We start from the raw sequence: 19,266 nt of genomic DNA on the forward strand, positions 1-19,266 counted from the left end.
ATTTTATTCAATGTTTAATAAATAAACTACACACTATTTTTGAGGCCGACAGCATAGTATTAGGCATGTGTGCAGTATATGTAAAGGCAAAGTATGTTTATTTTAGATAAAAAGTTTATTAACGGTAATTTAGTAAAGGCTTCAATAAGAACTTTGTCATTATACACTTTAAAACAAATAGTTTGCTGTTACTAATAAAAAACCTATACAAAGTAAAACTTATTAGTTAGTTCACGCTTCTGAAATAAAACTCAAAGTGTACTTTTAATAATTTACGTACATTTAAAATTATCATTTGTCTTGTTTTTGAACGTAGTTTATCTTGCTAAATAAAACTTTTTTTAAATGATAAAATGGATGATGAAAATCTACCTAAAATATTTTTCGAAGCATTTTGTGACAGCAATGTAAGACGAAAATTTACTAATAATTGGTTTTTGCATTTGCTAAGTTCTTCAGTTTTGTGTCTAAATTAACTATTTACTGTTTATTTCGGCTTCTGATTCAATGTTTAGCTCAGAATTCGCAAGTATTTTTGCAGCGAAAGTTAAGTATAAATGTTAAGTGTTTTGACTTCAAATAGTTGTTGGAAAGAAACAATTTGCAGACTTTTTTGCTAGTTTATAAACTCTATATAACTCGTAAAGCTTTTCTATAGTATGTAAAGCAAAAACCTTTTTTAAAGGTTTTTTTTTGTGGAAGAATTCAGGTACTTTTTTATTTATATCTTATATCATGAGGATGAGTTTATTCAGCTTTAAAACTGTAGCTAACTCCTAGCTTAATTTTTGTTCTTTCTAATTGTATTAAGTTGTTTTGTTAAATTTCTAAATTTATTTAATCTTTTTTTTTAAATTGCCATCTTTTTATCTTAAATTAAATTTATAAACAAAGACGTATTATAACAAAATATTTTGAGTACAAAATCAACTGTAAAAATTTAAAACATATTTATTTAAACTAGTTTTTTAGTATGAATTTTGAAAGGTTAATTTTTTATAGTGTTAAGTTTCAAACTGCTGTTTTAAAATTTTTACTAGGAATTTAATGTCTACAAAAAAAAACTTTTAAACATTTGTACTATGTTAATTTAAACAGAAAACAACTTTTTAACTGTTTAGCGCTTCTACATACACTTTTTGTTTTAAATTAGTTTCAAAGAAAACATTAAAAATATAAAATACACTCAACAGTTTCCAGTTTTGTTGTACCAAATAACTTTAAGGATATATAATCTCCATACATGTAAAGTATTTAATAACTAACGCATAATGTAAAATATCTAACTTGACTTGATAAAACTATTTATAAATTTTAACTCATTTCATCTAAACTTTTTAAGAAAATTTCGTAACTATGAAAAACAAAGCTTTTTAAATCTTTTACAGGTTTCGTCTAGACTCTATAATTTTTTTATCTTTTATTTTCCTAACATCAGTTTTGTTCTGATAACTTTAAGCTGGTATGACTTGATAGGATTTTCGTAATGTTTTATAACTAAAACTAAAAAAAAAATAGATTTTTTAGATTTTCATTTGTTTTTTTAGAGTTGATATATTATGAAAAAAGACTTTATTGATTTTTGCAATGAAAACATATTTAATTAAAAAGAAAATATTCTATAAACTTTCTAATCAATATAGAATTCTAGTATAATCGAAACAAAACTAGTTATTCGTAAATTATTTTTCCGTACAAAACTAAAAATTTAATAAATTTTCTCAATTCATAAGTACTCAATACAAAATATTATTTTCAATTAAGCATATAAAACAGGGTTCGGCAAACTGCATGCCGCGGTGAAATAGATGCGGTCCTCGAGTTTTTACTTTAAACAGTATGCGCCCATGAAAGGTGAAGCCGCTCCCGTTGGTATTCAAATGTTGCCAGCTAAAAATATTCTTAAATTTGCACTAGATAATCCGGGGTTGAAGTGAAGACTTAAAAAGGCCCCACTCACAGTTTACGGGAAATTCGATACTTGCGCTAGATATGTTCGAGTTTGTAATAAATGAGTAAAAACTAGTACGGTGGCTGACGAACTTTTTTGTTTTTAAAAGTTGGCAATCAAGTTGGCCTGCCGATAACTGATGTAAATCAATGTGCTTGTTCATAACAATGATGATTCACTTGTTTACCACATGTCAAAAAAAAATGTTACATTGTAAAATAATAAAACTAAATTTGCAGGTAGTTGTTTTGACTGTAGTATTATAAGAGTTGCTGTAAAACAACACAAGTTTTATAGTAGACTAAATAAGTTTTGGGTACTATTCTAAATAAAATTACAATATCTAATTAATAACTTTTTAAAGTATTTAGTACTGTTTTATCGAACAGTATAATGTATAGTTTATTCTCAAATTTTTTAACTTCAAGACGTCTAAAATGCTACAATGACTTAAAAAGTAAAAACTTTTCATTATTACATAGCTTTAAAAGTTTTGGGAAACAAGTTTTAACTTTATATTTTATAAGTAACTTGTAGTTTTAAAAATAAAAGTATTGAACTTACATTACAGTTTTGTTCTGTTGTTTTCTTTAATCATGTATTGGTAACTCGTGCAATCGGAACTTGTTTTAGTTCCTAGTTACTTAGAAGCTAGTAAAGTAATGTAAATCAATTTAGACGTTGTCAAAGCATTAAAGCCGGTAGTAAAGTTTAAGTAAACATCTATTAATAGTTGCTATTTGTTTTACGTTTGAAGCTCAACCAGTACTATAAAATGCAGTGAAAAACTAGCAAAAAAATTATTTAATATAAACTGCAAGTATTTTAAAATATTTTTAAAACAAAGTAAGTTTAAAGCTAAAAAAGAAACTTTCTGTTGACTATCAATGAGGCAATTCTTATCTTAATTTAATATATAGTTGATCAAAAGAAACTAATCTAATATGACAAAGTTGTACTTACACACCAAAGGTTTATCAGTGCTTTTACGTATCTTTTATTCAGATAAATATTAAATAGTTTAAAACCTAAATTTTAAAAACTATAAACTTCGATTTTAAAAGAGTTTTGAAATTTTTAGTATATACAATTATTTTGAACTATTCACAAAAGAGAATACCTCAAAAGCACTAAAAGTATAAACTTTTATTGTGCAAGTACAACAACTTATTATTATTATTATAAGAATCTTTTGTTTATATTTTTTTAAGTTAAAAGTTAAAACATTACAAACCTATTTTACTATTTCCTAAAACGATTTTGAATAGATATTTTTTATATAAAAATTTGCTAAATTGAATAGATAAACGAAACAAAAACCTATACATTTTACGCATTAACTCTACAAAAAAAACTGCGAGAGAAAAATAAACTCAAATTCTGATTTTTTGGTTAAAAAGTTAATTTAGAGTCATTAAAACTCTACATATGTTTGTTGATAAACATATAAATGTATCGATTTAAGAAAAATAGTTTTCGCAAAAATAACAAGCTTTTTTTTTGGATATACATTTTGTATCTACATGCTAAAAACATAAAACTGTTTCCAAAAGTTTAAAATAAAGCTTCTAAATAGTCATTAGCTCTTATTTTGTTTGGATATGTGTACAAAAAACAATCATTAAGTATAATTTAATATTATACGTAATTTTTTAGTATTATGGTAAGATATTAATGTAAAATTATAAAACCTTTAAAGGTAAATTTTTCTTTCTAAAAATTAAAACAAAATCTGTTTAAAAATATTCTATCAACAATTAAAAACAAATACAAATAACTTTATTCTTAACATCTAGTTAAAATAATTATTAAGAAAAAAATATCATTAATTTTTACAGACATTTAAGAGTCTAATGTTTTAAGTTGAGTAATATTTTCAAATAAATTGGAAAATTAAAGATTCTAAAGACAATTCTTAATTATTTAAAAATTTCTTTTGTAGAAATTGATTTTTTTTCAAAATAGGATAAGAGTTTTAGATCTAACAAATACACAATGCGTATAATTATTTAAAAAAAAGTTTATTGTAAAACTTATATAAGTTTTTACTCAAAAAATATGTTTACATTTTAGTACATATTTGAAAATTCTTTAAAACAAAAATATTTTCATTTTTTTTTGAATATGCGTCGACTAGCGAGTTTTTGATCTTGTAGTTTAAGTATTTTTTTTTATGCCATCATGACTTATTGCGAGTCATCATAACTTACTATTTAAAGTTATGCTAACCTTAACGGAAAAAAATTATTAAACACTTATTCTAAAAATTATAAAGTCTTTTTTTCGACTAAACCAAATTAAACTAAAAAGTTTTGAAAATATAAAAACAACTGTTAAGATATCGTCATTAAAGTTTAGGTTATTAAATGCTACCTAAAACTTACATTATTTCGTATTAATAAAATAAATAAACTGTGGTAATTAACACACGTACAAAAGTTTTTAAGTAAAAATAACACTTTTATAAAAATAAACGCCAAGAGGAACAACAGCAACAGTATACTAATAACTTTGATAGTAGGGTTACATTATTAAAATGTTTCTTAAATTCACAAACTGGCATTAAAAAATTTGTTAAGATTTTAAACCGACAGTAAACTCTTTTTTCTCATATAAAACTCAAAGTTTTACGGGCTCAGACGTCTGATGAAAATGAGCAGCTTTATTATTTTTCCTTCCATTAAATTACGTTGCAGCTGATGTGTGGAAATATTCACACGATTCGCTTTGATAATCCTCTTTTGAAGTTACAACGCGGTCATTTGGGTTGTTCTAGACTTGTTCGGGGCACAATATTGTTTTCTTTATGAAATTAATTAATTTAGTAACAACAAAAAAACTAAGAATGTAAAAACTTGTAAAAGTATAGCTAAATTAATTGAAACATTTTTTTTACGTCCCTTTTATTAAAGAAACATGTAATTTAACTAATATAATATTTTTAAATAAAGTTTGCTTACTTAAATGTAATAATGATTTTAAAAATTTTATGTTAAACGTAAAATTTATTTCTATATTCGTCCAATACACAAAATGACTTTAGTTAAAAATAGTTACTCTTATCTTAGTTGCTTTTTAACAAATTTTAGTAGACAATTTATAAAACCTTCAACAAAATTAATAATTTCAAAAATACTTAAGAAAAAAATCTAAATTTTAAGTGCTTTTATTAAGTTTCAGGCCGAATGAGAGCTTTTTATAATTTTTATTAATAAGAAAATAACTATACAATGAATTTTGATTATACATAGGTGGCAATTTGTACCAAAAACACCTTTTAGAGTAAACAAAAATATTCAACTTAATTGTAAGCACACGAAATCAACATAGCTTAAAGTTGAAATGTAAACGTTTAAAATATGTTTGATATACTCACGGTTTAGGTCGGCAAACGGTGATGCAGGAGCAAGTTGAACTTATCTGGCTGACAACTTCACTGCACCTTCCACTGAAGCTCGTGCCCAAGAACGTGTAAAGCATCGGATTCAAAGTGCTGAAAATTTCTTTTTTGCCAACATTTTGATTTTTAGCTTATAGTTCATATATGATAAGTTCTTTTTAAGAAACTAAAAACAGTAAAAATAAAGTTAATTTTAAAGTTTTGTATATTTAGCTTTGATTAAATAAATAAAACCATCTATTTCGCCGCCTAATAGTGTGTGTTTAAAATTCGTTTAACTTTACTATTCTTATGATATACTAATCCAAAAGAAATGATAATATTTTTATTGTTCTAGCCTTTACATAAAACATAAATTTTAAAAGAAATGTTTAAATATGATGCATATAAAATGTAGCTAAATTTTATACCGTTTAATATAAATATAAATGTTTACACTTGTTTTTTGACAACGCTTTATGTAAATTTTATTTCCCGAATGTTTTTTTTGTTATTTATAAAATATTTTTTAACAAGCAAGCTGTTTAATCTATTATTATCTAAGATCCACAATGTGTTAAACACGTAAAACGTTAACATAGTTATTAAAAAAGAAAACTTTTCAGTATTCCTCATAAAAATCGATTTTATTCAATCATGCTATCACATGTAGTTGGATCAAAGTATTTATACTTTTATTTGTTTATACTTTTATTATATTTGATAACTGAGAAATTGCCTTTTTTAATTAATGTAATAGTTTGTTTAATTTAATCAACATTTGTAATAGTAATGAACATAATTTTAAGGTTTTTTAAATAAGTAGAACAGAAGAATCACAAACAAAATGTTTAAAAATACTTCTTGGCATATAGTCAAAATCTGTAAAATAAGCGGACAGTTTTTTCAAAATTTTTCCTTTTCTCAATATTTTAATGCATAATTCTTTGCTACAAAAGTATTACTTATCCAAAATTTTAAGATCTTATTTGTTTAGTTTTGATAGTTACAATATTTAATTAGCAAGTTGACAGTTACCTTTAATAATTAAACTTTATTCAATAAAACTTATTTGATAATATCAAAATGTTTTAGCTTCAAGTAGATTATTTAAATTTTGTTTACTTAAACTGGTTGTTTCGACTCTTTTGTTAATTTACTACCAATATAAATATTTAAGTTAACTTTTTTTGTAAGTAAAAGTAAACTATCAAGTTAATTTTGAAAACTTTGTATTATAAAAAATATATTTTTCATAACAACTAAAAGCGAAATCTTAGAAAATGTTTTTACGCTTTAAATTTTCTTTTTAATCAGTACAGCTAACTATTTTAAACTAAAAAATGTGCTGAAAAACTAGTTTTTACATTTAAACAAAATAAACAAATATTTTGTAAACGAAATTTATATAAAAATACTAATTTAACTAGTTTTTATAACTTTAAAACTTCTACATTTCAATTTTGAAAAACTAGTTAAAATAGTAAATTTAATTCTTTTATAAAAGTTTTTTTTACTTCTGAAAACTGAATATAAAAACTTGTTAACTTTCGTGCTTTTGATATTTCAAAACATTGTTTATTAACTCATAAGTTTTTATAAAAATAGGCAGTTATTTGTCTTTAACAAATAGATTATACTGTTTATAAATTTTATTATGTAATTTAGTCGTAAACAAGACGCGACACTGTATTTAATTAGCGTACGGCAAGTAGTAACCAAAAAAAATTTTCGTACATTAGGTCTTTGGACCATTTTTTTCTAACGCTTTTTTATATCGTTTATAGACTTATATTTGCAAAACAGTGATTTAAATTTTTTATCCAAAGTGAAGTTTAAACTTAAAATTTAAACTATTTCTTAACACTTTTCTAAAAATACACAAGACTCAAATTTCATAACAATATATATTTCGTGCTTAACTCATCTGTTGTTTACTACGCAATAAAAACAAAGTTTCAAATACAGCTTATATAGTGAAAATGTAATCAATGTAAAAGTAATAATGATAGAGCAAAGGGTAATTAACAATACATAAGTACATTTAATTACAATACAACTTAAAAGTTATAAAACATGCCTAACAACTTATAGAACTATTTATGAAAACAAAGAAAAAGTATAATCAAAGTCTCTATAATTACACAATTTAGGTTTTCTTATTAAAATACATATAGCTTGAATTTTGATTAAATCAAAAACGTTAAAACTGATTTTTTCTTTTTAAATTTTTTCAAGTTATAATTACTAGCACAATAAAGGTTATTAACTAGGTGTTCTGCAATAGCAGATCTTTCTGAAGCATTTACTACTCTTATAGATTTATTTTCCTTAAATAAAAATGACTATCCACAAGAAGTTGTAAATAAAATATTTAATTTAAACCTTAAAAGTTTAAACAGAATAAAGCCTGCAGGGTCGGAGAAATGTTTGATTACTTTATTATTACCTTATGTCAATAAGAACACGAGAACTGTAGAGAGAAATATAAATCAAATAATAAGTAAATATTATCTCTCAGCAAAACCGAAAGTTATTTTCTTATCCAGACCAATGATTAGACCTGGGGGCAAAGATCCGATACCAGAATATAAAACAAAGTAGCTTACCAGTTTAACTGCTTCTGTGAAAATAGTTATGTCGGAATGACTTCAAGGCAATTTGGCAAAAGGATAAAAGAGCATTATCCAAAAAATAGTGATGAATTTTGTAAAACGAGTAATAAAGACAATAAATCTATAAGAGTAGCAAATGATTCAAAAACATCTGCTTTTGCAGAACACCTAGTTAATAATTATTATTTTAAAGTTTTTGTTGTTGTTACCAAGCGTAGATTATTAAAATACATAAGGATAAATTACCTGTTAGAAAAGGCTAACAGAGCTACAACTTCTCTGAGTTTTTCGCACCACCAACTGCCTATTCTCATTCCAGGGACTTTACCTAGCATGTAACAGTGGTAGGGCAGCCAGCAAGCCATGAATGTGGTTACCATGGCAATTACCATGTTGGTCACCCTTTTCCTCTTCATTGCGGACTCTGATTGGTTCGACCCTAAATGTTAAATAATAAAATAAAACGAAATTTTTTTTAAATTTATTGACAATATAAGTTTCAGCTTATAAAAACGTGATACTAGTATGCAGAAATCAACAGAAGCTGTAAGCATGTTATCTTTCAATTTCCGTGATACACCGTAATGAAACGCTAAACTTTAAACATTTAGGATAGTGAGGCCTTTCGTAATAACATACAACTATTGTATCGTTTGAATTACATTTTTATTAAATAAATAGAATGAAAGTAAGGACTTGAACTTGTTTTCTTTAAATTTGTATCTAACAAAAAATCAAAATATACATTTTTTTATTATCAAGTACTTTATTTAAAATAAATAAATATACTTGCTTTTAGGTATAAAACAAAATATTATTTTGTGATAAAAATGTTCTTCGACTCTTTAAAACAAACTTTAGAAGCTTGTTTAAGTAACACACCAGTTTTAATACACAAACCCTACCGCTGGCTCATAAAAAAAAATGTTTTACAACAAAGTTAACTGGTATAAACGTTAACTTAGTAAAGTAACTTAATTATTATAATTCATATTTTTAGTTACAACTAAGACTGCCGGCCATGTTTTTCCGATCTTTTCCCTAAAATATTCAAAACATCTGGAACAATAAGTTTAAAGTTCAATTTTTTTATTAAAATAAAAAAAAATCCCTTAAACAGTGAAGCTATACATTTGATGGTATACAGCAGTGTGCGTATGTGATAAAAATGTTCATAAAGTATGTTTTATCCTTTGTTTTTAGATAACCTAGTGTTGTATTAATTTTATTTGTTTAGACAAAAAGTATTAGTTACCCAAAAAAATAGTAAATTATTAACTCATTTAAATTTTTTCATCAGACCAAACAAAATAAACTGACCCATGTTAGACATATTGTTGATTTTGTGCAAAATTTTAATGTAGCAGTATATGGTGATGCCGAGTGGTAATATGAAGAAGACGACAAAGTTGATGACGGAAACTATCTTCATCCCTGTGTTATCCCAGTGGGAGCAAGTCTCTTCCATCGAGCTCAGTTTCTCTAAAGTTTCCAGTGAAATTCTGAAGAATGTTTTTGTTTTTGTATTTTTTCTTCAAACATGTTGTTGAGTTTGATCATACTTCTGCTTATATTGATAATATGACTAGAACTGATGTGGTCGTTTTACTAATGTAAATGAATATAATATAATCTCTTAACAGTAAAAAATAATTTAGATACATAACAAAAATGTTATAAAACTTATTTTTTTTAATAATAACTTTTTTTAAGTCATTTAATACATTTAAGTAACGCAAACAAAAACCAGTGATATATTTTTATAATTTGGAAGAAATACTTTATTTAAACTTATACTACAAGCATTACTGAATTTAATTTACATATGGTTTTTTCATTACGAACAGTATAAAATAAAAATATACTTTTGTATAGTTTAAACAAAAACGCGACTCTGATATATAAAAATCCATTACTGATATTTCAAAAATTATCATACTAAAATTTAGGTCGTAAATGATATTTTTACACAACGTATTTTATTTTTATAGTTATAAAATTTCAGTTAAGGATAAAGTTCATAGAAAAATTTCTATCTTTGCACTTGATTATAAATATACTTAAACAGCAATCTGCATAGGTTTTATTGCGTGCGAGTTTTATGACTTGGTTTTATTACAATATTAAAATATGTAAGCCTGTCACTAAAAAGTTGTCAATAAAAGTTATGAAACTAAATTACTGGAGATTTTGCTTTATAAATTTTTCAGTCAGACAAACAAAAGTGTAATCTGAATATTGAAACAAGATTTTTTTTTATAAAAACACAATTTTCTTTTACCTATTAAGACTTTTCTTAGTTAAAATACATTAACTTAAAGCCAAAAACATAAGCATTTTTACTTGATATTTTCAATCAAAATGTTAAACATTTTGAATATTCTTTTCCAAAATATTTTTATGATATCTGCTTGTTTTAAAACAAGTATATTACGTTATATATTTTCTTTGAGCTCTGCTTAATTAATGTTTATATATAAACATTACTAGTTAATAAGTATAGATGTATTATGTAGTTAAAAAAGTGAACCATTGAAATTTGAAAAAAAGACAGTGTGTAAAGTCTTAATCTGCAATCTTTTTATACGTAGCTTAAAATTCATTATTGACACCATTTAGTCTATTTTATAAAAATTTAGATAATGTTAACAGGCTAAAAAAACTTTTTAAAACGCTCATACTGTTAAATTATTTTAAAAACTAATACTGCATTTTAATGAACGTTTTATCTCAATAAATATTGTAAATTAATATTTGTAATGTTTGAATAAAAAGTCTATAATTTTACTGAAAAACTCTTTGAGCAAAACTTTTTTTTTCAAAGCTTTTAAAAGTATGTTTTTTTTTTTTGAAGTAGAGATCTTTAACTGTTTTCAAACAAACCTACAGTAAGTTAACAATCCTATAAAAATAATTCTTACCACCAAAAAGGTTATTATGAGTCTTTTTTACTAATTATTATAAAAACCTTTAATGTATACATGTTTGTGATTTCTAGGAAAAACTAAACATACGTTATTAGAGATAAAAAACTAATCATTATTTAGTCTTCAAAAAATATTATTTACTTTTTATGTTTTGTTAGTAATTGGCACTAGCTTTAGTTGTATTTGTATTGAGTTTATTCAAAATGCTACTTTTATAATAAAACAGTAAAGTATCTTACTCTAGAATGTTTGTCGAAACAGTTTGATTGCTGGTTTGTTTGCTGGTAACTGCTGAAAAAAAATTTTAATAATTGTCTTATAACGTCATTATTAACGTTGTTATTGTTGTTATTAAGGTCAGCCAATAAATATGTATTTATAAACAGTAACATTTTGAGAATTTTTTTTTTTTGATACTCTTTATATACTAAACATTTTTACAACGTATTCTTCAAGCACATTAAACTAAAAATTATAGTGTTCATATTGTAATTTACAGTTATTTTTACCTGTATTACTTAATGCACAGATCGGCAGCCTTTTTTAAGTATAGAGCCAATTTTTAAGAAAATGTTGCTCGCTTTTATTGTCGAAGTTTTAAAAATATTAATTAAAAATAACTTTAAACTAAAAATTGGTTAAGTTAAGCAAAAAAAAAAAAGTTAGTAGCTATCAGTAGTTTAACTAAAAGTTAATCGTAAGTTACATCTTTAAAATTGTTTTTAAAAAGTACTTTTTCAATATAAAAGTACATCTCGGGTCGCAGATTGCCAATCAGAAAGTTTAATCAGATAAACTTTAGTTTTTAATTGTGAGTAAATATCTTTTTAAAACTACACAGAAAGCTTAAAAGATAAAAATAATTAATCTGAAAAGACAACCCAATTTTTTATTATTATTAAAGCCTGCAACTGTGTAATTTTTCAACGTAGCCCGTATTAATCAGAATTTATGAGGGCCGAACAAAATTAATTTTATAATTATAAACTACTTACTTTTTGTTTATTATAAAAAACATTTTAAAAACCTGCAACAGTGTGAAATGCAACTTGGCAATTTGAAAAATATTTGTAAAAATTCATATGATAACTATTTCTAACACCTAGTTATTTAACTACAACACAATATTCTAAAATCTAATGATATAAGTCTATTTCTATTTGTATTCTTATTATTTACCTGCACCGGTGTGAAACGCAACGTGACAGGTGCACTCCTTCGCTTGGGAGTACCACGCGAACGGGAACGCGCACAGGAAGCATCCCAGCCACACGATTGCGCTGCACCTCAACGCCGATTGGTCGGTTCGCAACTTGGCAGCAAAATTGGACAGGGCGTGGTTGACCGCGAGATGGCGGTCGAGAGACATGACGGCGAGGAAAATGACCGACGTGTAGTAGCTCACCATCCTGAGAAAAAAAAAAACTTATTAAGTTTTCTATATATGGTATGGTTTTTTTTTTGTGTTTAGTACGATTTTTTATAGCTGTATATTTTTTAATTGTAATAGAAAAATAATGTGAACATGATTTTAACTGTAAAGAAATGTACCAAAGGCAATAATACTTTCCAGCTTTTTTTTTTTCTCGTAAAAAGATTAAAATAAAAAAAGTCGTCATAAAGAATTTCTTTAAAAGTAGTACACAAAGTTGTTGCCAAGTTTTTAGACAGGTCCAAAATAAAAACTTGACTAGATATAAATTACAAAAAAAATAATTAAATATAAAGCAGTAAATTTAAAATTAATTAGTTTTCAAGTTGTTTTATATCTAATAAAAATGTCTTGTTATAAATCAGCAACTGAAATTAAGACACAATACAAAAGTTTTACCTTGCCATAAAACATTTAAGTAAGTTGTATTTTGAATATTTTTATGATTTAATAGATATTAAATTGTTTTATATCCAATATAAATGCCTCATTATAAATCAGCAACTTAAAACACAATGCAGAAGTTTTTAAATTGCCATAAAACATCTTTAGTAAATCTAGTTTTGAGTATTTTTATGATTTAAAAAGCAAATACTCCAAATACAACCGCCGTAACTAAACGAACCTGACGGTCTCGATGATCTTGCAGCTGACGTCTGTCGGTTGGAACCTCTGGGATCTGGAATCTCTGAGGACGAAGGTGAGTGTGAAGGCGAAGTCGGCGATGGCGAGCTGGAGCACGTAGATGTTCGTCACCGATTTCTTGTACTCCCTTCGCAAGTTGTTAAATATGTACATTTTAGTTACGGAGAAGAATGTTGTTCAGTTTAAAGGATTAAGAAAAACTTCTTTAATGGCTGTTTGACTGCGTTTAAAAAACCTCAATAGTTTTAAGTTGTACATACAAGCAACAGTTTTTTGACTTGTATACGATCTACAAATATAAATTTAAATATTTGTTGAAAAAGCCTGTAGCAAAAATAAATGGTGAGGCTGTTGATTTAGTTAGTATTGGTATTATTATTTGTTTTTAAAATTTCGAATACGACAAGAATTTTATATCAATCAAAGACTTTTAATTGAAGCATGTTTAGGTTTTATTTAGTGATTTACCGAATCTAAGATTCGGACTCGGATTCGGACGAATCCTAATTTAAAAATTAGATTCGGATTTGGGTTCGGCCGAATCCTAAACCTCAAAATAAGACTCGGATTCGGTAGACTACTTTAAGCATTTTGAATTTTACTTTACTGTTTGTCAAAAGTTAAATGAAATGTAAATCTAATCAATGGTTTCACGCTTGAATGGATAAAAAAATGTTTTTCCATACCTAAAATAGCCTTATCAATTTTAATTTATAGTTTTGCACAAAAACTATGGTACATTATTTTTGTTAGACTCTCAAATAAAGGTAAATACATAGTTTAGGCGTTTAATTTAAGCTTTTTAAACAATTACTCTTATTTATTTATCATATCTTTAGTTTTTTATGCTTGCTTGTTGTAATGAACTGCTGCATTAACTATACGAAGAGAAAAAAATGCAACTTAAATTATCTAACATTATAGCAGATACTTCCATACTTTTGGCTATATAGTTTTTGTTAATAACTTGTTATCAATTTAATTTATAAATTTAATTAATGACATATATGTTATAACTTCCAACATTTTAATATTTTATATTAAAAACAATGTTCCTAACCAAAAAAAATCTGCTTACAATAAAACCTTAATTAGTTTGTAATGAATTGCTGCAAATGCTTGCACTATTCATTGTTGAACTCTAAATATTAAGAGAATATTTAGAGCTTGCTGCAGTAATAAGAAATAAGGCTTAAATCAATGATGAAACATTTTATCAAAAAACTTTTGGCTAATGATTTATAAAAGTTTTAAAAGCAGCTTATATTTATTGTAAAAGAAATTTTCTAATATTGCTTTTTGGTGGTTCTTTTGTATAATTATAATAGATACATCACTCAAACTATCTTGCTTAATTTATATTAAGTAGTCTAGAAAAGTCTTCAGTATTGATAGAAAAAATTAACTGATAAATCATTATACTTAAATATAAAAGTATTTTATATTTATTATGTCCAGTTTAAGAAATACAAATACCAAGCTACCCGCAGAGGGTCCTAAGCCCAAACGTGCTAGAAAGTCACCCCGTCTGCAGGAAAAGTATGGGCAAAACAGTCAGGTTGACAATCTACCCACAGACAGTCAACCAGACCCAATTGAGACTTTGGATGTTGGTGGGCCTGGTTGAAAGGTTGACTGGTTGAAGTTAAAGCAGTTTTCGAAAAAATGTGAAACTATAATTTTTTGTTATAAAGTAATGTAGTTGAAATTAAGAGACCATGAAAGGTATGTAAGTACACTTATACAATCAAAGCAAAAATAGGAAAAATATGCCAATTTAATTTATCATCAAAAGAAAACTGTATAATTTTAGATATATTATATCAGTAATAAAGTTTTTATGCTTTAGTTTAACATGACAGTTACAAAATATGCTTTTATGATTATAACTGTTTAAAAACAGGTAAGTTTTAAACTTTTGGTAAAATAAATAGTTTTGTATATCTAATAGCTAAGGAAAAAACTTATAGTAAACCACATAAATTAAAGTTTAATTTTGATATTTTAATATTAAAACTCCAATTTTAAAATACATTTTAAAAAAATTTAAAAATGATATTTTTACTTGTAAATACGTTTATTTGCTCAAAGCTCATAGAAATTTGATTTTTAAACTTTGCAATTAGTTTAAGCTCCTTATAGCTTTTATATTACTTCTACCTAGTGTACAGTTTTTCACTCGTAAACTCTTTTCACAAAAACATTAATAAGTTTTTTAACTTTTCTAAACAATAAATGCTCGAATAAACATTTTAATCTTCAGCAGTTCGATGGTTGCTTTAAAACTTCAAATCAGAAGCAGCCGTTCTACAAGCCGCGCGATCGTAAGATAAAAGAGAAAAATAATAATGATTAAATTGCAGTCGTCAGTTACACGCCAGGTAATTGCACGTGTAGGGGCTTGTCCGTGCGAATAAAACTCCTGCAACTTTCATAAGCCGTCTACACAAGGTTACATTCCTTCTTATTGATTTGTAGTCATCTTTCGCGCAGCAGCAGCGAAAAGGCAAATGGCATAATTCGAATAATTTTTAATCAAAACTCATTGGCGCGCAGTAAACAACCTCGCGCGTTATGAAGCTGCCGAGTCCTTATTGAATTAGTGTGTGAGATTTTTAATAAAAGTCAATTTAAGTCACTTTCGCCGTTTTACTTTATATCAAGTATGTTTTATATAATTTATTCGTTTCAAAATAAAAAACAAAAACAGCTTAAAACTTAAAATGTATTATAGTTATTATAAAGCTAAATGAATTACGGTAAAATTTAAGACGCTATAAAAAGCAATGAAAAAAATTTATGACATAAAAAAGAAAATTTTAAATTAAATAGCATATTGCATCAATAAACGCATTAAAAGCATTTATAATTTTTATTAGAAAGAGGCTAAGGTAAATAAATTGTCAATTGAAATTTTCCTGTGCACTTTAAATTTTACGCCTTAATAAAAGTAAATAAACAAATGTAAATTAAATTAAATTTGCGCTTGCAATTCAACGTAAAGCATTTTGTGCTGTGTGAGATTCGACTGTAGTTATGATATTGAAACTTAATTACTACATGAAAGTGCATAAAAATCTATAAACAAATGAAATTGATTGCAACGAACAACGCATTGATGCAATAACGTGATCAATAATGTATTGACAGCTTTCTATTATTAATAATAGCATCGAACCGTATATGTTAGCTGACACCCGTCTGATTGAATTAACACTGCTTTATGACGCAACAATAACTTTACTTAATGAAATAAATGGGGCCATGATGTTGATTTCAATTGTGGTACAAACTTTATGATTATTTTAAACTATTCTTTATAATCCTGAAACGTGTTCGTAAGACGTAAATATACAAAAGACATTGGTATTTTGAGTGTGACGCATTTATAGTTCTGTTTAAACATAAACATATATGTTTAGTTTTTAGTGTATTTATAACTTGGACTTTTTCAAATGTCATTAGTTTAAAAGAAAACGTCTGTTGATATAAAAACAACCTTTTTTCTCTATGTCAGTAACCTTTTAAGTAAACACAGCAAAAGAATTTAATATTTGTGTACAGTTAAGAATTTAGAACGTCTTTTATATTTTTTTGAAAAATATTAGTTTGTTGTATCAAAAAGCGAAACTTAATTATCTATTAAATAAATGTTTAGTTTTTCTAATTCTTTGAAAATTTCAAAAATCTTAATACGATTTCAAGCTAAATACAATGATTTCATTAAAAAATATTTTCATCATGTATAAAAACCAACACAAAACTTTAATGCGTGTGAATTTGAAAGTTTATATTTTTAGAAACCATTTGTATTTATAAAACAAACAGTTAGTTAATGCTATTTACTTTTAATAAATTTGAAAAGTGCATTTTTAAAAAGTTAAAATCTTTACTACAGTTTTCATAGCCATAAGTTTCATAGCAAGTATATGTATATTAATCTTTTAACTCCAATTACTAACCTGAGAACGGTTATCAGGTAAATAACAAAACAGTTGAGAATGACTCCGACAATGGCGCATATCAAAGTGATGACGTAAAACACGTCACTGCCTTGCTCTCCTACGCAATCTGTATTTTGAAAAGTTTAATTTAAATGATAAGTTGTTTTGGAAAACTGCAAAAAAGAAACGTATGTTTAAAATTTACAGCAAGCTATTTTTTATAACTAAAGTTATATTAATAAAAAACTAGCAGTAGCATTGTGTGCCAAACTTGAGCTTAAGTTAAAAAATGTTTATTTTAAGTTTTAGCTACAATATTTATTTTTAATTTATTAAACAACACTCACTCGGTTTTTGAATATTTTGCTCCCCAAATGGAGAAGTTAAGTTTGACATTGTAAGAATTTTGTTATGTGAAATATAAACCTCTGAAAAACAAGAACAAACTTAAACTTTTTTTTTTTTTTTTATAAATTCTAATATTTTATAAAATTTAATTACAATCGTAAATGTATAAACCAAGTGTTTACAAAAAACTGATACTAAAAAATATTAATTAGACAATTTCAAGTGGAGAGTATTTATTCTACACAGTGTTTCATGCAAATGCAATGATCACGATTTAAAAACTTTATAAAGTAAGACTGACAAAGCTTTGTCAAATCAAAACTAAATCTAACTTAAAGTTTATTTAAAAAATTTAGTTTTTCATCAATAATAAAAAGTTTAACCGTTTTTTACTTTTAAAAAATTGTTATTTTTGAGATTTTTAAGTACTAACTAAATTAAACTACTGGCTTCTAAAAACTTAATTTATCAGCAATCAAGTATAAACACTTTACGCTATACAACTAGTTTAAAACAAAGTGTATATAGTTTATACTAAACTGAAATAATGCTTATTTTATAATTATTTGTACAGTGATTAACTTTAAAAGTAAAGCAACATGTTGCTGAAGCTGCACAAGGTGGTTTTATTTTTTACTAGAAACCATAAATCTTTAAATATGAAATTGCCTTGCATAAAAAAATGTTTGAAGGGAAAACCAGAGTTTCATAAAAAAAATCAAAGGGCAATTTTAATAAAAAACTGCCAGAGTTGTTTGTATTTTTCTACAAGCTGCAGTGATCGATTTTTAAAGGACAAGTATTGCATGTAAAAACAACAAACTATATTACTGTTTTCTTAACTGTCCTTGAGGCTTTTTTAAATGCATTAAAGGTACATTGAGTTTTCTTCTAAAAGTACATTCTTGTTTGAAGATTATTTAAATATTATTGTGAATTTTAGATGTTGATTTACAACAATTTAGGTACAAGTCGTATCTACCTACAGAAGACTTATTGTTATATTTTTTTAATAAAAGTTTAACTTTAAATTGCGTATGTTTCACATTTCTTACCATCTCATACGTCTAATGGTAATAAACAGACCATAAGTTTACAGGTGATTGTTATTTGTTTTTAAATGCTTCTAATGTGCTACCTAATAGTCGTGATAAGTAGAACATTTTGCTGACTTTGTAAGTTAAACTACTTCCTTTTACCTAAAGTTGGAGTTTTTAAATTAAGGTCGTTTTGCTCTAAAGTTTAAATCTAGTTTACCCTTTTAAATAAGAACGTAAGCTTTGCTAGCAACTAAAAAATAATTGTTTTGAATTACAAAACAATTTTTTTATTTGAACCAAAATCATAGAGAATATTCATTTCTTTGTTTTCAATAAGCAGTCTTACTCTTTAAGTTTAAAATAACATGTTAACTTCAGTAATGGTCAAGCTGATTTTTTTTAATTTTTATTAATCTGAAAGTAAAGTGCAATGTAAGTTTTTTATTTCTTGTATTTCAGTCTGACGTTTCACTTTACTTCTTATATCTTCGACTATATTCATACTTTACAAGTAGCAGTTTTCATTCTTGTAACTTTTTAGAGACTCATCGGTATCATTCAGTAAGGTTAGAAAGTTCAGTAATATTTGTACTTGTTTATGTTTGAAAAAAAGTGGTTTTTACATCTCAGAATCCTTTTTTCTTCTAACATTATATCTTTTTTTAACGCTAATAACTGTTATATCATTTTTATTTCTTTGAAAACTTTTATTTGTTTATAGTTTTACACATAGCTAATAAATTAAAACAAACGTATAAAAATTACGGCTTATATTTCTCCACTTAATCTCTTTACATAATACTTTTTATCTAAATAAATACCACCAAAAATAATTATTCATATATAAACTGTTAAGCGGTAAAAAAACGACTAAAAAACGATTTTTTAGTCGTAGAATACATATTAAAAAAAAATTACTTAATCGTTAAACAATATAAAACTGTATTTTTGGTTTGAAAAATGACACTGGTATTTCAAGTTTTAC

The 19,266-nt window shown here is 25.5% G+C and overlaps 1 protein-coding gene across 1 annotated transcript; it reads right to left on the reverse strand.

Moving 5' to 3' along the window:
* Window positions 1-5,323: 5,323 nt before the first annotated feature.
* Window positions 5,324-17,307, reverse strand: LOC145844794 (somatostatin receptor type 2-like). Its single transcript, XM_082952216.1, has 8 exons — window positions 17,241-17,307; window positions 16,912-17,020; window positions 12,930-13,076; window positions 12,052-12,281; window positions 11,112-11,163; window positions 9,266-9,447; window positions 8,192-8,384; window positions 5,324-5,444 (listed from the first exon to the last, which is right to left on the reverse strand). Exons 1-8 carry the CDS (start codon window positions 17,287-17,289, stop codon window positions 5,324-5,326), a joined length of 1,083 nt encoding a protein of 360 aa, XP_082808342.1. The 5' UTR covers window positions 17,290-17,307.
* Window positions 17,308-19,266: the final 1,959 nt, after the last annotated feature.

Source organism: Thalia democratica, chromosome 9 (assembly GCF_965202585.1).
Source record: "Thalia democratica chromosome 9, ktThaDemo2.hap1.1, whole genome shotgun sequence".
Classification (NCBI taxonomy): Eukaryota; Metazoa; Chordata; class Thaliacea; order Salpida; family Salpidae; genus Thalia; species Thalia democratica.